This window comes from Danio rerio, chromosome 4, assembly GCF_052040795.2.
Source record: "Danio rerio strain M-AB ecotype USA chromosome 4, GRCz13ab, whole genome shotgun sequence".
NCBI classification, from domain to species: domain Eukaryota; kingdom Metazoa; phylum Chordata; class Actinopteri; order Cypriniformes; family Danionidae; genus Danio; species Danio rerio.
In genome coordinates, this window is record NC_141024.2 from 9,074,776 (window position 1) to 9,097,478 (window position 22,703).

Sequence of the window (22,703 nt, forward strand, 5' to 3'; positions counted from 1 at the left end):
CTGGTGAATGAAGGGCTTCTCCAGGGCAGCGCAGGAGGACTGATGGGCAGCCAGCGGCCTGTCAGCGTGCCAGGACTCAAGTGGGCACTTTGCCCAGGCTGGCGGCGGCCTCCAATCTGCCTTGAGAGAGAATGAACCCCCCCCCCCCCCCCCATACACCACAGAGATAAGACTGAGAAATGAACGGAGAGAGAAAAGGAGCTCAAGAAAGCAGCATCATATACAGATGAAGTCAGAATTATTAGCAGTCCTGATATATTGTATTATTTGTCCCCAATTTCTGTTTAACACAATTTCTAAGCACAATAGTTTTAATAACTAATTCCTAATAACTGTATTTTTATCTTTGTCATTATGACAGTACATACTATTTGACTAGATATTTTTCAAGATACTAGTAATCAACTTAACGTGCAATTTGAAGGCTTAATTTGGGCAATTGGGCAAGTTGGGGTCATTATGCAAGTTATTGTATAGCGATGGTTTGTTCTGTAGACAATCGAAAATAATATTGCTCAAGTGGGCTAATAATATTCACCTCAAAATGGTTTTAAAAAATTAAGAACTGCTTTCCTCTTAGCTGAAATAAAACAAATATCCAGAAGAAAAAATATTATAGGAAATATTGTGAATATTTCTTGATCTGTTACACTAATTTTGGGGAATATTTGGAAAAAGAAATTCACAGGAGGGCATTTTGACTTTAACTGTATGAAGCTGACCTGTATATTAAGACTCGGTGTCAGATAACCAGAGCACATCCATTGACCTGTGTGACCCTAAAAACAGGATCAAGGCTTTTAGTTGAGAGCGTTTTAGCATTTAATCAATGCCTTTTCACCCAATGCATTTGACAATGCTCTAATTGGGGTGTGTTAGAGGATTGTGAGGTTAAGTGCATCGCTCGAAAGTAAAACCGTGGTAGACTTTGATAACCTCGTCCTGGGTCACAAATCTCTTATATAATTATATATGAGGTGTAACATGGCTTTAGTAATACTTGCGATGCTAAAACATCCAGTTGAAAGCTGCATTCAGCAGATTCTGAAAATGGTCCATTTTCCCTTGAACTTGTTCAGTTTTGCCCACAAATTTTGACTGAGCAAAAATAAATGAGATCATACTTGAAACTTGTTTTTTTCTGATCAAGAATATACATGTTTACAGATCCTAACTTAGCTTGTTTGCATGCACACTGTAGCGATTGTGCATAAAAAGACATGCTAATGTTTTAAGTTCCATCAGGAATATGTTATAAACAAATGAAACTCAAAACTCATTTATTGCACATCATGTGAGCATTTAGTAATAGTTCATCATGTCTGACGTTTTTCACTTTCGACGTAAACACCAAAGAAAAGTTCAGTGTTTTCTTGTGGTGTCGTTTTCTCGCTTTGCATGTGAACCTGTGAGACGTTTTAATGAGCTGATTTTTGATAGTAATTGCATGCAGTGTGTGCTCTGACATGCATGATGTTGCTCTGATTATGCTTAATAGGCTGACAGCATGTAAGGTCATGTACTTCTACTAAAACTGTGTGCTTTCACGAGGGAAAGGTCATAAATGGTGTAAGCAGAACTCGACCGCAGTTAGATTTTTGCCTGTTTCATTTTGCATGTGAAAGCTTTTGCCACATTGAATATTCATTGTTTCGCTGTAATATAGTTTTGATGCAGAAAACCTGGGTGTTGTCGGTTTAGTGATGTGCATTAAAGCATTTTTTGATAGTCATTACTGGTTTAAGCTGAAAATTATGAATGTTTGTTGTAGTATTTTGACCGTAGAAATAGACTTAAGAATATCTTGTGTTCTATATTCATGTTTTGTTTTTTGTCTTTTTATTGATGGATTTGAATTGTATAATAGGCATTTTATCTTCCCTCCGACAATTTGTGATGTTAAAAAAGTGAATTTTGTTGACATTTCTAATAGTTTGAAGTGATATGTTGTCTGAGTTGGTGTTGTAAACCACAGTATAAAACCCTGGTAATAAACCAACAGTAATTTTTATGCATATATTGTTTATATGTTGTTAAATTTTCAACATCAAAAGTCAACAGAGCTGACATCAAACTCCATTAATGCAATTCATAACCATAAATAAACAGGGTAAAAAACACAGAACCCTTCAATTAACACATGAAGAGGTTAGGATGCAAAAATCTTTTAAGTGCCATCTGAAACTTCCATTGAATTTTTTTTTTCTCAGCCTCCTTAGTGTATGTTGAGTTATTTCACTTTAAATACCATGGAAAAAGCTTATGCTTCACCATAAAAGTGATATTACTGAACATACACACATGATAGCTGTTTTAGTATTAAGTTATGATTGAATTGCCTCTCGTTATAGTTATGAAATAATAACAAGCAAGAAATGTTCATGAGCCACTGACATGACCACATTGAAATGGTCTATAAATACCTAAAAAGTACAAATGTGTACCTAATAGTATCCTAAAGGTACAAAAGTGTACCCTAAAGGTACTATTGTGCAGCTGTGAAGTACAAAAGTGTACTATTTGGAAATATACCGCCCCAGAAACAGCCTTTGTACCTTATTTAGCAAGCCAAAAAGGTCTAATGTAATGGTGCAAATTCATATTTAAACAAGAGCTAGGCAATATGGCATAAATGCAGTCTCAATAATTATGTTCCATATTGAACGATAACGACATATATTTCAATATAACATGTCAATGCTTCCAGATTTAAAAGAGTCCCCCAACAATGACTGGAGCCACAAAATATGGAGGGTCTAATAAATGGCATAAAATTTTCGGCTCTTAGATCAATACAGAGTAAAAAAGTTTAGAGTTTATCATCTTTATTGACATCAATTTTAACATGATTCAATATAAAATCGTTTATCAGCCCAGCCCTAATTTAAAATTTGCAAGCACATTTTGTCCATCCAGCAATAAATGTGATCATAGACTGGTCTCTGATCAAAGAAGCACCTATATGGCTTGTGGACAAATTAGTTGACTATTGGCCACCAAAAAAGTCTCTAAAACTACAATCCAGTGTCACCTACATCAACACAAACTGTCTGGAAATGGGTTCAAAAAGAAAAAATAACTCTTCTCTAATCGAAAAACATTGCTGTTAATACTTTAAGCAAAAAAATGAAAGTTAACTGTAAACAAATGCAGGTTTCCACATGATTCATTCATGATGTCCCAACACAAATCTGCTAAGTTGATTGGTTTTGACAAATTGAAGTGGACTGAATATAAAACATTTAAATTGTCCCAAAAAAGTTGTGTTGTTTCTGCTCATTCTTGTTCATACGTAATATGAACAATTATTTTTGAGTGTTTTGAAGTGCTCTCATCCTTCACCAATGCATCCAGTATTATTGTAGAGCACTCTATATAACGTGTGCTGTGCCCATGCGCTGGGGACTGACCCCAAACCTGTCCCGTCCAGGCTCTCTGTGCATCCTCACCCACCCCCCGACTTTTACACGGGAAACCTGGCAGACACATGGTCTCTCCAGCAGCTCCGGGCCCCGTGAACTGCTGCGTCCTTCTATTTATTAGGGAATAAAGTAGCTCTAACAGCCCCTGCGCTTTTATAGCAGGATCCCCCGCTGCTTCTCCACACTACACCGAGTCCTATCAGACTTCTTACTGGGAACAAATTGACGGAGAGGAAGGAGGGAAGAGCGAGTGAGAGGGGGCCGTTTGCGTCACGGAGGAGAGAGAGTGACTGATGTGTGGCCAGTTTGGCCTGTGTCTGGTTTCCTGAGCCGGCAGTGCAGAAAGCCATATGGGAGAAAGAGAGAGGGAGAGGGAGAGAGAGAGAGAGAGAGAGAGAGAGAGAGAGAGAGACATGCGTTCACTTTCACAACCAGAGCAGTGTGCATGAGTCATCTTCTTCCAGCTTTACAGAGGCTAATGAAATAGAGACTACAGACTTATATTTACCGGGAACAGTAGCTGAAGCTGCATCTGAAGCAGCTTAAATGACTTGAAAAGGTGCATTTTTAGAGAATGATTATAAATCGCTTAAATAATGTTGTGAAGTTCATTCATTCATTCTTTTTCCTTTGGTTTAGTCTCTATTTTGCCACAGCGGAGTAACTGGCCAACAATTCCAGCACATGTTTTACGCAGCTGATGCCGTTCCAGCTGCAACCCAGTATTGAGAAACATCCATACACACTCATTTACACACTATGGACAATTTAGTTTATTCAATTCACCTATAGCGCATGTTTTTGGACTGTGGGGTAAACCGGAGCATCCAGAGGAAACCCACGCCAACACAGAGAGAACATGCAAACTTCACACAGAAATGCCAAATGGCCCAGTCGGGACTTGAACCAGCGACCGTCTTGCTGTGAGGCGACAGTCACCGTGACGACATTATGAAGTTGATGGTTTAAATTTAGAGACTAAGATTAATCCATTTAATTAAGGTAGTTTAATATAATTTAATTAATGCATAGAATAAATGTTTTGGTTTCATTACTTCATGTTAGTTAATGTGTTTACTAACATGAATAATGAACAGTAATTATACAGCATTTATTAATCATAGTTCAACATTTACTAATGGGTTATTAAAAGCCCCAATTCATTATTGTCACCATTAAAACATGTATGTATTAGTTTTTTGCATGAATGTTATTATTTTGTATTATTATTTATTATTTAATTATTAGTAATGAACACATGAACTAATGTTAACTAATACCACCTTATCGTAAAGTGTTACCAAGATTATAAAATACTTTATACTCCAATAATCTTGTTTTATTTACCTAATTTTGGGAAGAAAACAAATAATAAAAAAATATTTGGGGGCTGCATGGTGACACAGTGGGTAGCACTTACACCTCAAGGCAAGTAGGTTGCTGGTTCCAGTCCCGGCTGAGACAGTTGTTGTTTCTGTGTGGAGTTTGCATGTTCTCCCCGTGAGTTTCTTCCAGGTGCTCCGGTTTCCCCCACAATCCAAAGACATGTGCTATAGGTGAATTGGGTAAGCAAAATTGTCCATAGTGTATGTGTGTGAATGAGTGTGCTTGGGTGTTTCCCAGTGATGGGTTGCAGCTGGAAGAGTACCCGCTGTGTAAAACATATGCTGGATAAGTTAGCGGTTCATTCCACTGTGGCCAACCCTGATGAACAAAGGGAATAAGCCGAAAAGAAAATGAATGAATGAATATTGCTTTTTTACTTTACACTAGACTGATCTTTTATTCGGGCATCTGTACTTTTACTCGAGTGCTTGATCTACATACTTTGTCACCGCTGGAATTCCCAGCACTTATAATAACCAAAGTGTTCACAAGTCTGTAAAAAGCCGCTGCTTCCCTGTTGAGTCACACGTACAGTAAATCCTCACGCAGGATGGCATGTGGTTCGGGGTGCGGATGGGGGCTCCACAAGCACTGGAGGTGGGGTTAACCGGTCCAGCTGTGTTTCCCAATGTGCATTTCTGCAGCCGCCGGGAGATCAATGCTGAAGCGAGCCTGACAGATCTGTGTGCTGAGGTGTCTGAGCGAACAGCCTGCTGTATATCATTAAAACTGCAGCGTCTCTCCATAACACGCTCTATGACTAACCCAGATAGCAGGCAGACTCCCAAATCAAAGACATGTGGGCTGCACACACAAACACACACACACACACACTCATGCATTCTTACTGTCAACTCCGTCATTCCCACCCCATGTTGCTTGCTTCCACTGCAAGACATTTTCCTGACATTCCCAGTGAAATTCCATCATTTTCCCATCGTCTTCCCTTCAGGCCTTTCTCCAGTCTTTCTGTCTCCGCTCTGCCCTTCACCTCTCGCCTTCCACTTCCGTTACTCGCACTATAGTGTCTCCTACGCTTGTTTTGCTTCTCTTCTGCCATTTTGCATTTACTTTTCTTGTGCTGCACCTGCTTGTCAGATGTTTCGTGTCTATAGTTATGTCGCTCTTACTCTCCTCTTATTCATTCACTGTTATTCAGATGTTCCCTCCATATCTCTAACACTATCATCATCATAGCTGTTTTTACAGGTCCAAAATAAACATATAAATAGGTATAAAAAAAACTACAACAACAATAAAAGACAGCTTTATAAAAAACTAAAGGATTTCTTCTCCCTGATATAATAATAATAATTATAATTAAAATAAATAATAATAAAAATAATAAGAAGAAGAAAAAGAAGAAGAAGAAGAAGAAATGCTTATGTATGTCACAATGGGACGCTGACAAGGGAGGTGCGGATCCAATTGCAGGTTCATTGAACAGAGAATGGTCAGCCATGCAACGGTCAACACAGGAGCAAACAGATTTATATGGGCAATCCAGGGTCGTAGTCAAATAACAGGCGAATAGTGAGTACAGGCAGGCAGCAGACAACATAAAACAAACTAAACAAAGCAAGGTTCAAACACAACAAATTTTGTTAATTGAATTTTTCAGAAATCTAGGGGGTTTTTTGCTATCGAACTCTTCAATACTCAATGTAAAAACTGAATTAAGAGTTTTTGATTATTAAATAGTTGTGTTTCATATGTTGTGACATCTTAAGGCCTGCATATTTCCTCTTCATTAACTATACGGTGGACATACTGATCAAGTACTGGCATTTGAAATAGCCAATCAAGTATTGTAGGAATCGCCACTGTAGGACTTATTTTATTTGTTGGTTTGTTTTAACGACAAACATTTGGCATCAGCAATCCATCCAAAACTACCATTATTTGTACAGTACAGTATTTGTACAGATTTTTTTTTTCAATTCTTCTTTAAATGGATGAGTCAAGAACATCCAAAGCACCTATCAGCGGTGCATTTAAATGATTTTAAAAATACAAAAATACAAGACACTAAAGTATTTTGATGCAAAACATTAAGCTATTTTCATCAGCCCTATCAAATACAAATTACAAAATACATTTTTGTATTTAAAATACTTATTTGAAATACATGCATCATAAATGCTGTCCATCCCTGAATGCAAAGATTATCTAATACATGCATACATACTTATAAAATACATGTTTTTTTATCTAAATATAAAAACCTAAAGGATTTAAGATGCTGATGACCAATAAACATGTCATTTCCATAAGGAATCCATGGGTAACAATTTCTCTACTTCTCAACATTTGTACTCGATTACAATTATGAAAGCTGCTCCACATATGATTGTTTGATGCTGTGTGATCGAGAGCATCTTGTGCATTTGTTTTCTCCCCATTCATTTAAAGACCGAGGCTCTGGACAGATTGTTTTGATTAGTGGCTGTTTTATGCGTGGTATGGGTGGCATCTTTTTCTCTTTCTGACTCTCTCTCTCTCTCACTGGCGCCGAAGCTCTTTGTGTGCGGTTGTGTAACTGGAGGATCATCACAGAGTTCAAGAGCTCTCCTGAGCTTTAGCCAGGTTGTCTTCTCCTTCACTTCACACACACACACACACGCACCGTCTGCTCGGCTCCAGCGCTTTCCTTGTCTTCTCTCACCTCTGTTTCGTCCCTGCTCTCTGTCAGATGTGGAGCTGGTTTACATAATCAGATCCCAACCTTAAAGGGATAGTTTACCCAGAAATGAAAACTCACGCTGCTGTGCTTTTTGCCTTGGGACACAGAAGAAGACATTTAGCAACATGTTCAAGCTGCTCTTTCTGTAAAAATGTAAAGAAAAATATGTTTGACATCAGCAGACAACATCAAAATCATATCTCATAAAGTCATAAATCATATCAAGTCTCTGTAATACCAAAAGGAGCTCATTTACGCATATACAGCATATAGTATATATATATATATATATATATATATATATATATAGTATATATATATATATATATATATATATATATATATATATATATATATATATATATATATATATATATATATATATATATATATATATATATATATATATATGTCAATAATAGCAGATGAAGCCATGCAATGTATGTTTATATGTATGGGTGTGTTTTTATTTGATCTCATTTACCAGTGCAAATATCAAAACAATACTTTGATTTCACATTGACTTAAGAAGCTACGTTTTGTTTTGTTAATATGGAACAGAGCAGTGTTAACATTCTGCTAAACATCTTGTTTTGTGCTCCGAGTAAGCAAGAAAATAATCCTGCTCTGGAATGACATGAGTGTGAGTAAACGATGACAAAACTTTCATTCAATAGTCTGCCAGCATTGGCAACCGCTTTGCTAATATAAGTCTGTACAAATCTGCAAAGCCTGTATGAGGACAGACTCCAGATTCAGAAAAGCAGCAGAAGCTGGATGTGCAGATTCTATTCATGCGTGCCAGTGATGTCATCATTTACCAACCATAGCTGGCAGCGGCACAGATGGCATATAATAGACCGACATAGGGAACGTGTCCATTTAAGGTCACACTGAAATGTGTATTATTAGCACCAGTTTCAGGCAAGAGTGAGAAGTGTATGTGCAATTCATTCATATGTGATGTTTGAGCAGACTGTTATTGCTCATAGTCAGTGGGGATCTGTCAAGCCGAAATGTTTTCACCTCACAGGACTCTTTAAAAATAAAATACAATTACAGGCGGTGGTATTTATACACATGAGCCTTGGCAATAACAACGAAAAAAAGATATTTATGCATATTTTCATAGCGCTCATAATGATAAGGAGACGTCAGTCGTGTATTACACTGGCATTGCGCTGGGTTGCGCTGCTATTGCATACACCTCGAGAGAACATGGAACTGCTGGGTTTACTGTCTTTGTTCATTTCTTGCTAAACAGCGTCACCATGTGGTTTAATGCATCTACACAATCAGTGCGTTCTGTAGGGAATGTAAGTTCACCAGGAATAAACTTCTGCAGAATTTTATGCATTTTTTATTAAATAAAAACCGTTATGATTATTATTATTATTGTTTTATTTTTGTTGTTGTTGTTGTTGTTATTATTATTGTCAAATATTATTTATTTTATTATTATGTTTGGAATTTTTATTATTTTTGTTTTATTTTTATTATATTATATTATATTATATTATATTATATTATATTATATTATATTATATTATTGTTGTTGTTGTTGTTGTTATTATTATTTTTATTATTATTATTATTATTATTATTATTATATTGTTGTTGTTGTTGTAGTTGTTATTTTATTATTGTTGTTGTTGTTATTTTTATTATCAAAATATTATTAGTAATAGTATTAGTATTATTATATATTACTAAAATATGTCATTGTTATGTATGTTTATTCATTGACATTTCAAATGGATTTGTGATGTTTCATTTAATTAAATAAATGTATTATTTGTTGTTAATTCAAATATTAAATCCAAATTAATGTATGCTATTATTAGTAGTAGTAGTAGGAGGAAGAGGAGGAGGAGGAGGAGTATAGTTTTTGGTCTCATTATTAAGAGATTGCTTTTCATTAAGTGAATACCTTTATTTTAATTAATTAATTAATTAATTAATTAATTAATTAATTAATTAATTAATTAATTAATTAATTAATTAATTAATTAGTTTGTTTGTTTGTTTGTTTGTTTGTTTGTTTGTTTGTTTGTTTGTTTGTTTGTTTGTTTGTTTTATACAGGGACAATGTATGACATGACATGTTGTGCCAAAGTTAGCTATAAAGCTAATTTATATCTGTAGTCCCTGGGCGGGACGTTTAACAGTATTAAAACTAAATAAAAAATGTATACACTTACAGTACAACACATACAATACATCATAGTCAAAACTACTCAATGTACTAAGTTACCTACTCAAAATCCACTCAGCATAGTTTATTGAATTAATTACCTTTTAGTTGTATTGTCTATTTTCCTAATAACAACTCACATGGATAGACTCGTCTCTCACAGAAACCTCACATGTCCAGAAGCAGGTTTCATTGGAACTCTTTTTAATACAGCAAAATGTATTTAGTCTGTGCAATAAACACTTCATATTTTGTGCATTTTATTTGTCTTTCTCATAGTAGTGTACTAACTAAGTCAGTGCACCAGGGGGAGCACATGTCACTCACTACTACCATTAAACATGAACTCAAATGAACTATTAAATGCTCATGCTTAAAAATTAGAAATGCTTAGATTTACGTGCATCAACCAAAAACCAACCCGCTGTGGATTCCCTCTGAAGCAATGTAGAAAATAAATCCTATTATTTTATTGCTACATTTATATGCGCACATTCATTGATAATTCGTTTACAAAAACAGAGGAAACCACAAGAGTACAGTAAGGATATACAGCATAAGTGTATATAGCACAGAGTAAACTGGTTTATGGCTCACCGTGCGTCAGGGTCCCAGGGTGAGGGAGGGACATGGAGCCCAGCCCTAGGTCTGCGATGGGAGGCGTAAAGGTGATGGCTGGGCGTGTGGATTAGAGGAGATGAAAGGGTCCGGAGAGGCGCTTTATCATGCACAGACTGCTCGGAAATTGAGTGGCGTCTCTCACACCAATTCTGACATGTCTGTAGGCACGGCACTCAAAGGAGAGGTGTGGGGGTGATGCAAGAATGGCACAGGGCTCGCTATAATTCCCGAACCTCTCCAAGAGTCGGGAGCTGTAAAACACTCATTGTATTTGCATTCCTTACACCGCACATCTGAAGGATAGGGTGCAATGTGGCTGTTTATGTCTGCAGCGTTGGTTATCAGTTGTAAATTCGTCTAAAACGGGCGTGCTGATAAAATTGTCCCCACATTATATGGCACGGTTTAGTCTTGCTCGTTCCCAAGCGCGATTGGATATCTCATGACCGAACTGTGGAGAGTGATTTAGAGGGTAGCAGAAGTTGAACTGTCAAAGATCACATGCGTGGCTTTTATTCCGCGTGTCAAACCGGGATTTTGTCTTTCCCCCTTGCGCGGATTTATTGCGGTAAACTATAGTGCTAAGGAGAATGAGATTATACGCGTGTGAACTTTGATATTTTCCGAGCCGTTAACTCTTTTATTCCTCTCCCTCTGTGAACTTTTGACTTTTGCGCGACTCGAATATCTCAAGTTCCTCTTTAATAAATGCATTGTGTCCAAAAAGTCCAAAACGCGCTCTTGTGCACGGGAAAATCAAAGCGCGTTCTCGTCTGCTGCCCTCTTGTGTTGTTTGGCCTCCCCAAAATTCCTCTCCAGGTCTTCGGCTCCCCTCGCGCTCCTCCTCCTCCTCTCCATTGTCAAAACGAAGGGGGTGCGGAGAAGTGCGAGCAGGAGGGAGGGTTATGTTGTGCCATCGGAGCGCAGAAGTGTTAGTTCATATCGAGAGACCCGGCAGAGACAGAAAGGAGAGAGTTTGGATTATGCTTGCACTTATCTTCTGATCTGCGCTCGGTTTTAACTTTACATCCATTACGCACCGACATCCACTTTGGTTGCTTTTTATGAAAAGAACATTCACCGCAGATGTCAGACTCCGCGAGTGCCTCAGGTCACCAAGGTGTTGGTGTTTTACGCGCAGCTGCTGTTTTGAGGGGATTCACTTGTAGTGACTTTATTTTTTAGTCAAGCTACTAAAGGAAACGGCTCCTTCGAACGGATTACTATCATTTCCTAAATGTTTCCCCAGAGGAGGCGCTTTGCATTTCAATTTCTTGGAGGAGGAAGGATGGATGTGAGAATGAACCAAGGACACCTACTTCTGGCAGTGACCCTCATCGTCTGCAACTCACAGCTGCTGGTGGTCGCCAACTCGTGGTGGTAAGAAATTATTGTGTTTGCAAATTATTCAAAGTTACGCTTTTCCAAAGATATCATGATTTATTCGCGTGTGTGTGTGTGATGAAGTGATGCACAAGAAAACTATTCGCTCAGAACAAATGTGGAGGCTTTGTCACAATATTTACCTTGGGCAACAAATGGTCAAACTGTTTGTAAATAAGGGCAACATGGACAACAGGTTTTTCCGAGGGTTTTCAACTTAATGATTTAAGCTGTGGTCACAAGAAATATAATCTAACTGTAAAAGTAAGGTAATGATTTGTATGCACATTTTTAAAATGAAATGCATTGATCAAATTAATGGTGCAGTTCATTTTACCTTAAATTTGAACATTACAAAACATGTTGAAACTTGATTTTGATTCAGTTTTTTGTTGAAATGACTATTTAACTGACTTTGAAACTGTGTTAATGTAACATAAAAGTCATGCCATGACATGGGGATCACACATTTTTGAACCGTGTGTAGAGTTTGACTTAGTGAAGAATTGTTTTAAAAACAAAATTTTAGCCATTAAAAAGTCTTAAATTCACTTAAATATGTGTTGTAGGTTTAAAATCATTTTAAACTGGCCTTAATTTGCCTGTGTCCAGGTAAAGTTACCCACCCAATCACCAATAATCAATCTTAAAACTTTTTTTTTTATATATATATACTTAAGATTTTTATTGCGAAAAGATACAATTCACAACAGCAATCAGATATTTTACAGCAAATTCTCCAAATTAAATTCCCTAATCAGGGAAAGAAAACTAAAGCAACACATTCCTTTACATAATATTCTATTTATACAAAAACTTTTTACATAAGTAACCAGGCTAAATAAAAATATTTAGTGTTTACTCCTGTATAAGTCTAACATTTCTTTCATAATGGTTTAAAAAAGTCTTAAATTTGACATGAAGAAACTTGCAGAAAAACTCAGTTTGCTGCCATATGTGCACAATAAAAAATCATTGCTTACATTGCAATTAACATTTTGAATTTTTTGTATTCAACAGGGACAATTCTCATTAATAATCACGGTAAAACTGTAAATAAGCCAGAGTTAGCCACAAGGGCTAATTTTCATCTGTTGCCCCCTGCCAGATTTTAAAAGGCAACCTAAAATAAAAAAAACACATCATAAAACACATCACACATACAAAAACAGTAAAGTTACATATGACAAAGGGATAAAACATGTAATAAGAATTTCTTAAAATGTTAGACTAAAGAATTACACATGATTACAAACTTGATTTAGTTTTTAGCCATTTATTTCACTTGTATTTAAAAGTTGAATGATTTTTAACACCCCTCAAATCAATAGGAAGTGTTACAAAAATGACTGGCTCTAACTGAGAAGACTGATCGAGCAAAAGTTGTACGTCTAAACTGCACAGCACAGTCTCCCCTGGTAATAGATCGTGTTGATTGACCATTATTGTTCTTGTGTGCCACAAACTCACATAATGGAGGTGGAGCATATCCATTTAAAATTTTAAAAATCATACAAGCATCAGCCAAATATTTCATATTATCAAAGCTTAATAAATAATGTTTTTTTTTATTATTTTACAATGATGATACCTAATAGATTTCCCATCATATACATCATTAGGGTAGCCTGATGAAGTTTTACATTATAAATAACAATTTAGAGTCACAAATAGTCATGCATATTTAATCCTGTGCTATATTTAGCTGATGGTGGAAGCTTTGGTCTTGCTTTCTCAGGTCATTAGCCATGAACCCCATCCAGAGACCGGAGATGTACATCATTGGAGCACAGCCTCTGTGCAGCCAGCTGACGGGCCTATCTCAGGGTCAGAGGAAGCTCTGCCAGCTCTATCAGGACCACATGGTTTATATTGGAGAGGGGGCGAAGACGGGCATCAAAGAGTGCCAGTATCAGTTCAGACAGAGGCGATGGAACTGCAGTACAGTGGACAACACGTCAGTGTTCGGCCGTGTCATGCATATAGGTGAGTTGACCTGGTGATCTCTAAAAGTACATGGCTAAAAGACTAAAAGTGGAGTGTATGCCAAATTATCTTGTTAGGTGTATTTAGAATAAAAATCATTTGATGCCATCTTTGGATAACACTGCAGCACCAAATACTAATTACTTGACATTTTCATTATTTATTCTTAAATCTGTCCTTCAAATGACCCATTTGCCAGCCTAACATTTTAATTATTTCAAAATATAATAATTTAGTTTGATCACTTGTTATTTTTATTAGTCAAGAGAAGTATGTTGTTTATTATTTACATAAATGTGTCTGTCACACTGAATGACAACAGAACTTTTTTCACCAATATTTTGACATTGTGTTTTTTACAAAAGTTGTTTGCAACATTTAATCAGGCTTTTTATTTGCATTTAATATGCTTTCTGTGTTTATAAAGTCACATTTGTAAATATAGTTTGATGCAGACAATATGCACGTCTTATGTTTGACCCACATGCACTCAAAACAAGTATCTAAAATTCTGAAATGCACAATAATAAAACATGAAACCTCTGAATGCATGTCTTTTTAAGTAGTATTGATGTTAAAGGAGTTCATATGTTTTGTCCAGACTCCAGAGAAGTTATCAACAATATCTGAAACTACTCATTGTCTTTAACATGTGGCTGGTGTAGGCCTAAAAAGCCACATGACCAGGTGTCTATTTACAGTTTGAGTTGAGAAGCTTCACGGATAAGTTAAACATGTAGTTATGCCATATTTGGAGGATATTAAAGGGTCTATTCATCTTCTTGCCTTTGTCATATATGCTTACAATGCATAAACAATGAGGTTGTTATATTGATAAATAAATTTTAATTTTTAATCAGCTTATTGATTGCACGAGTTATAAATCAATACTAAATATCAGTTGATTCTTGCATGGTCGTCTGTATATTTTATCATTCTGCTTTATGGATTGCAACGTTTTTTTTCTGCAGTTTATATCCTATTGGTTAATATTGTGAACAAAACCCATATGACTGCTTTTACAAACGCTTTCTGATTGCCTAAATGATTAATTTAATGTTGTTTTATGGGCGATTTCTGTGTCTAAAACGCATAAGCCTACTGTTTCTAAGCTATTTGATAAATATACAATTGTGTGTGTTTGTTTATGTTGCGCGCTCTCTGCTTACCGTGAGAATTACGCGTTGTGCTCCTGACATCAGTTTGTTGATTGCTATTTACCGTCGTTTATTTAAAATAACGAGTGATCTTAGTCAGTGCACCACATGCAAATAGCACATTTAACGAATAAAGGTGTCCCATATCGCGTCAATCATCCATGCATCATGCATACAGCGACAGCAATGTGTGTGTACTGGAATGCATGCTCATATATGCGTGTAGCTTTCCCACAGAAGACAGCGCTGGTTGCCTCAATTGAGTGTTAGTTCCGCTCATCAGTGAAACAAGGTGTAAGGCGCGACATGCCCCCTCTTGTGCCCCCCAAATAGCACGGGACTTATTTGCAGTCAATCGCGAGGTTTATATTGAGGTGTTAGTCGGGCTATTGTCCAGCGTCGCTTTTGAAATGCAATGACACGATGACACAGAGTCGGGATATCCGGGACTCTATTTGAAGTCTGGGCACCAAGGGCCAATAAAAGTGGCCCTCCGAATTCAATAGGCGCATCGCTGGAATGCAGGTACACACCCGTTTACACGCGCCGCGTTTTGTGTGTGTGTGTGTGTGTGTGTGTGTGTGTGTGTGTGTGTGTGTGTGTGTGTGTGTGTGTGTGTGTGTGTGTGTGTGTGTGAGAGAGAGAGAGAGAGAGAGAGAGAGAGCATGTGTTTGTTTGCTTGTTTTGGTGTGATGAAACCGGCAAAGTATTCTTATGTCATTTTAAATAGTGTTGCAATTCGTTAAATAAATGATCTATCTATCTATCTATCTATCTATCTATCTATCTATCTATCTATCTATCTATCTATCTATCTATCTATCTATCTATCTATCTATCTATCTATCTATCTATCTATCTATCTGTCTGTCTGTCTGTCTGTCTGTCTGTCTGTCTGTCTGTCTGTCTGTCTGTCTGTCTGTCTGTCTGTCTGTCTGTCTGTCTGTCTGTCTGTCAATTATCTTAGTGCAAATATCTACATTTCAAAGTGAAAACAAGATTATTTTACTTACCACATTGGCAAACAATTTTGTTTGTTTTAAGAGGAAACTCTTAATTTATTTTTAAGGTAAAAAACAAAACAATATTTTTTACTTGATCTAGGAATTTTTAGACATTTGGACTTGAAACAGGACAAAGAAGAAATAATTTTTTTGTAATGTATTTATTCCATTTCTGTACCTAATTACTGTTCGGCTCCCCATATAACTGCCAAATTGTGCTATCCCAACCATCTTTTTAATGCTGCAATATTTATCGCAGAAACAATCAGATTATTTCTAATATCTTGCAGACCTTATAGTGTAATTTATAAAGAAATAGCTTTTCGCCATATGTACAGGAAAGAAAATAACCTTTAATTTAATTCATTTGAATACAGTAACTGATAACATGTACTCTTGTAGCGTGTGATACTTGTAATTAGATCGATACATTTAAAAATTAGACCAAGAGATCATAATCCCATGTAGTTGGATTATATATTAAAGAATGGCAGCAAATAATAGTTCATAATTTACTAAGCCAAAAGTTGAACAATATGAATTTGGATTACATTAATGACTGCAGTTAATGTAGAATATATCTATCTATGCATTTTAAACAGTATTGCAATGCGTTCCGATGTCTTTCTGTGTATTTTTCATATCTATCTATCTATCTATCTATCTATCTATCTATCTATCTATCTATCTATCTATCTGTCTGTCTGTCTGTCTGTCTGTCTGTCTGTCTGTCTGTCTGTCTGTCTGTCTGTCTGTCTGTCTGTCTGTCTGTCTGTCTGTCTGTCTGTCTGTCTGTCTGTCTGTCCGTCCGTCCGTCCGTCCGTCCGTCCGTCCGTCCGTCCGTCCGTCCGTCCGTCCGTCCGTCCGTCCGTCCGTCCGTCCGTCCGTCCGTCCGTCCGTCCGTCCGTCCGTCCGTCTGTCCATTTAATCTGACTGAAAATGTTCAGCCCCTGAATATAAAATTTTTTGCCATATTCCCAAAATTGAATATCTTTTTCCATGTCTTGTCCAAAGTAAAACTAGAGGTGAAACTGTAAACACTTATAAATCACACTATAAACAATACTCAAGAGAATAATTATGAGCCAGTTTCATCTTCTAGCTTGGTTGCTTAATAACTGATTGAATTGCATTTGCTGATTCATTAAGATATTGTCATATAATTTCTTGTAAAAACAAGTGAAGTTTGGTACACCTCAAACCTTATAAGCTGTTGTGGTGCATTTGAGAGTTTTCTAATGCATAAAAACAGTTACTTGTGGCCTGTTTAGTCAGGGGCAAGTTCATTTTCATTAAGGCATTGAGGAAGGCCGGATCATTAAAAAGGAATTCTCGAGGCCTGCAGTTTTTTGTTTGACAAATTTCCTCTCATAATTGCTGTGTCGCCGAGCATTGATACAACGTGCTTATCTCTAAATATGGTTGTACCAGCACTTTTTAACATGTTTAAACAGCTTTTAAACGTTAAACGCTATTAAACTGTATTGCCTGTGCTGTTGAGGTATGTGAAATCTGCATTCCAGATGGCTTATTAGATGGAGGGAAAAAAATCAGGTAACACATGCACAACAGATGCGAATAAGAGCACCAATTTTTATAAACCAAACGCCTGTTTGGCAGGAATTTATCATATGGCTCATTTGACCAAAACTCAAGTGAATTCTAATTTTGTTTATGTTTTAATGCATCTGCATTGAGATATATATACCACAATGAAACAATGAAAAAGAGCTGTCCCTGTACGTGCACACGTTTCTGATAATCTTATCTCTCACTGCAGGGCTTACCAGAAAGATTGTTACCATCTGTGGAGCTCTGGAGTTGTTTTACTCGTTCCTTTACTTCCTAAGTGAATAATCAAGAAAAATACTTTACCCAAGAGTTGGATGATTTAGCAAAAGTGTCTTCTCTCAGTGGAATGTAGGGCTGCTCAATATATTGTTTTAGCACCAATATTGCGCATCCACAATAGTCACATCACAGGAAGTGCAATGTTGGAATCCAGGAGAAATAGTTCAGAACACATGCAGAATGTAACCATAATGGAGTGAAAGTTAATTATTTGTATGTGTTTTCAAGGCCTGTGACTGTGTAAGCATTTAGGCACAATAAATGTACCATTTGTATCTTTAAAGGTCCCGTGAAGTGCTTTGAAGTGTGCATTTTTGATTCAATGTTTGACCTAATCGCAACTGAAAAACTAAGAGAGGGTGGACGCGGTGTAGCTCCTTCCCTTTAAAAAAAACAGCCAATAGTATTTAGCTTTATCACCGCTCTGCCAGTGAGAGTGGTTGAGATCAAGTACATCAAGCAAATGAGAAGTCTCTTGAAGGGGGCGGGGCATGTCAGACACTAGACAGCTTTTGATTGGTCAAGATTTTATAAGAAAGCTTTACATTTGTGTATCATTTTAAATCTTTTAAATGTGAATTCTGTCATTGTGTTGTACCACACTAGCTTATAGATATACATGAAGACTAAAATATTGATACTAACATCTAAATAGATTTATTTTAAGTTCACTGGACCTTTAACAGATTTTTATTGAATTATTTTTACAACGAAAACCACAGTGTATTTTTTACATTTGATTATTCAATTGCTCTGCCTGAATCTTGTTCGATCCCCCCCCCCCCCCCCCCCCCCAAAAAAAGCACAACGCACTGTCTATTTCACATTTGTCTCTGCTTTTATTGTCTTTATTTAATTTAAATGCATGATTCACTCCTCTACAGAATCATCCAAATCCAGAGCTGTTCAAGCTCTCTGTTAAAATTGTCCATAGAAAAACAAAATATTGCAATGTCATATTTTTTCTAATATCACACAGCCCTAGTGGAACGTTTCATAATTATGTGTTCATGTGTGTTTTGTGCAGGCAGCCGAGAAACAGCTTTTACATACGCCGTCAGCGCAGCGGGTGTTGTGAATGCTGTGAGTCGAGCGTGCCGTGAGGGTGAGCTTTCCACCTGCGGCTGCAGTCGAGCGGCTCGTCCCAGAGACCTGCCCAGAGACTGGCTGTGGGGCGGCTGCGGGGACAACGTCAACTATGGCTACCGCTTCGCCCGGGAGTTTGTGGACGCTCGTGAACGTGAGAAGAACTACCCACGCGGATCGGTGGAACACGCACGCACGCTTATGAATCTGCAGAACAATGAAGCCGGAAGAATGGTGAGGAAATAAACACACACATCAGTGATCTGCTTTCTTATTTTTGGCTGTGGATGCCATACTGGGCGTTAATAAGACCAGTTTGGGTTCATGCAAGTGTTTATACTGTAAGAAAAATTCATGAAAAACAGATATTATACTGGCAGGTACCGTGCATTCGGAAAGTATTGATAGCAATTCACATTTTTTCAAATTATTTATGTTACAGCCTTATTCCAAAATGGATTAAATTATTTTTTTTTCCACAAAATTCTACACTCAATCACCCATAATGACAATGAAAAAAAAGAGTTTTTGAAATTGGTGCAAATTTTATTGAAAAATAAAAAAACCTAAAAAATGACATGCATCAGTATTCACAACCTCAATACTTTGCTCTGTAAGTTTGCTCTTTGTCTCTGTGCAATGCTGCATTCATCTTTCCCTCTATCCTGACTAGTCTTCCAGTTCCTGCTGCTGAAATACATCTTTACAGCATGAGGCTGCCACCACCATGCTTCATTGTATAGGGATAGTATTAGCTGGTGCTGATGAGTGGTGCCTGGTTTTTTTCAAACGTAACACCTGGCATTCACTCCAAAGAGTTCAATTTTAGTCTCCTCAGACCAAATAATTTTGTTTCTTTTGGTCTGAGAGTCCTTCAGATGCCTTTTGGCAAATTCCAGGTGGGGAGTGGCTTCCGTCTGGCCACTCTACCATACAGGCCTGATTGGTGGATTGCTGCAGAGATGCTCCACAGAAGAATGCTGGAGCTCAGACAGAGTGAACATCGGGTTATTGATCGCCTCCCTGACTAAGGCCCTTCTCCGATCACTTAGCTTAGATGGCCGGCCAGCTCTAGGAGGAGTACTGGTGGTTCCAAACATCTTCCACTTACGGATGATGGACCCCACTGTGCTCATTGGAACTTTCAGAGGTGCAGAAACTTTCTGTAACCTTCCCCAGCCCTGTGCCTTGAGACAATTATGTCTCTGAGGTCTACAGACAATTCCGTTGTCTTCATACTTGGTTTGAGTTTTGACATGCTCTGTCAACCCTGGGCCATTATATAGACAGGTGTATGCCTTTTTAAATCAGGTCCAATCTACTGAATTGACCACAGGTGAACTCCAATTAGGCTGCTGAAACATCTCAGTGGATCAGTGGAAACAGAATGTGCCTGAGCTCAATTTAGAGCTTCACGGCAAAGGCTGTGAATACTGATGTACATGTGAGTTTTCAGGTTTTTTATTTGTAACAAATTTGCATCATTTTCAAAAACTCTTTTTTCCCATTGTCATTATGGGGTATTGTGTGTAGAATTTTAAGAAAATAAATGAGTTTAATCCATTTTGAATTAAGGCTGTAACATAATAAATGTGGAAAAGTGAAGCGCTATCAATACTTTCCGGATGCACTGTATTATATATATGTAGAAACAAAATTGCAGATATATCGGGAAAAAAAATAATTAGTAAGATTGATCCTAAAATAATGTTAAAAAAATTATAAACTCCTTTTATTCCAGTCAAATTAAAAGAAATAAGGCTTTCTCCAGCAATATCTTTTGGGAAATATACAAAATAAATGCTAATAATTTCACCTTCAACTGATACATAAATATACATACAGAAAATGTGCTTGTAATTTCCAGCCAGGACATTTTCCATCTTTTAGTGTTTGTTTTTTTTATACAGTGTTCTGTGTATTGGTTTGGTTAAGGTGTGTTTCTTTATGAATCACAGCTGTTGTAACCTCTATTGTGATGTTGAGAAATAACAGCCCAGAAGTACACTTAAACAGATAAACACAGCTTTAGATATGTTTGTGCGTGAATAAACCAAAGGCAGCCCTTATGTCTCCTTGAGATCACCGCAAACACAATAACAAACAGTTACTCCATCCTCTCTCTTTTGTTGAGGGAATGTGTTTACCTAGCTTTACTTTGAGTCCACAATTGTCTTAAGAAGTTGGTTAAATCTGGCAAAAGTCATACTTTGGAGATGTTCCCAACGGTAAAAATGGGGATGGGGTTAGCCTGTGGTCTGTAGTAATGCTTTTTACATTTTAGGTATATTTTAGGAAGACATATTTTCAAAATAGTGATTGAGTTCTTTGTCTGAATTTAGTGAACATTCCAGTTAGATCAATAGGAGTCTACTACAGATAAAGACATGCATCTAAGTGTTATTTAAAAGTGATGAACGTTAAGACAGACCTTTTGCATCTAAGCAATGCATGAATTTAGGAGTTTGTGCGGCTTTGGATAATGAATTTTACTAAATGCATTGATATATCAGGCCAATTGCATTTTTTTCAATCAATTTCAAGCTGATGGCACTATATACAGGTATAACTTGAGTCCACCCTTTCCTTCTTTGAGCCACTTCCATAGGTAGGTCAAAAATAGTGATTGAGTTGAGTTGTCTTTACCATTTTTAGGTGAATTTGTGAACAATCCAGTTAGATCAACAGGAGTCTATGCATCTAAGTGTTATTTAAAGCAGATAAATCTAACGACAGAACTTTTGCACCCAGGCAAAGCATGAACTGTAGAGTTTGTGTAGCTTTGGATGATAGCATTTACTAAATGCATTGACATATCAGGCCAATTGCATTTTAATCAATCCAATTACAAGCTGATGGTGTTATATACAAATATAACTTGAGTCCATCCTTTCCCTATTTCAGCCACTTCTATAGGTTGGTCAAAAATAGTGATTGAGTTGAGTTGTCTTTACCATTTTTAGGTGAATTTGGTGAACAATCCAATTAGATCAATAGGAGTCCACTAATAAAGACAACAATCTAAGTGTTACCTAAAGCAGATTAGTATATGAAAACTTTTGCATCCAGGTAGAGTATGCACTTAGGAGTTTTTTTTTTAACTTTGAGTAGTGACTTTTGCCTAATGCATTAATATATCATGTCAATTGCATTTTTGTCAAACCAATTTCGAGCAAATGGCACTATATATAGGTATAACTGGAGTCCATCCTTTCCCTCTTTCAGCCACTTCCATAGGTAGATCAAAAATAGTGATTGAGTTGAGTTGTCTTCACCATTTTTAGGTGAATTTGGTCAAAAAATCCAATAGATCAACTGGAGTCCACAGATAAAGACATGCATGTAAGTGTTATTTAAAGCAGATTAGTATAAGAACTTTTGCATCCAGGCAAAGCATGAACTTAGGAGTTTATCTAGCTTTTGGTTATGACTTTTGCTTAATGCATTGATATATCATGTCAATTGTATTTTTGTCAAACCAATTTCAAGCAGATTGCACTGTATATAGGTATAACTGGAGTCCATCCTTTCCTTCTTTCAGCTACTTCCATAGATAGTCAAAACAATTTTGATATGATTGTTTTTTAGTGTAACACCAATGTAGTCGAATGCATTCAAACAGCCAGAAATTATTGTTACGGGATGTGTTGTGAGAAGGTGCATCAAAACGAGGCATATTTACATTGCTGCATTGTGCTAGAACCTATGATCATGATAGAAATCCTCATTCTTTTCATTCACTTGCTGTCTTAGCTGTGTGACTTAGGTTCATTCAAAAGTATTTCTAGGGTCGCACGAAGGATTCCTTCAAAAGTGAGAGTTTAATGTAGATTTTCGTCAATGAAATATGAACACAATAAGACACATGAGAGCATATGAAGAGTTCAGATGCCAAAACCTCTTAGTGCCGCCTGAAATATTCTCCTAAAA

General features: G+C 36.9%; 1 protein-coding gene across 7 annotated transcripts in view; it reads left to right on the plus strand.

The window, feature by feature from the left end:
• The window catches only part of wnt5b (wingless-type MMTV integration site family, member 5b), a 139,027-nt gene that overhangs the window by 100,632 nt on the left and 15,692 nt on the right, over window positions 1–22,703 (plus strand). For 4 of the 7 annotated variants that reach the window (XR_015481774.2, XR_015481775.2, NM_130937.3 and 1 more), the window contains 3 exon segments: window positions 11,556–11,686; window positions 13,428–13,675; window positions 18,715–19,007. Coding sequence is in view for 3 of the 7 variants with exons in the window: in NM_130937.3 (NP_571012.1) it covers window positions 11,595–11,686; window positions 13,428–13,675; window positions 18,715–19,007 (633 nt within the window). In the remaining 4 variants the exon portion in view is untranslated. 7 annotated transcript variants of the gene reach the window in all.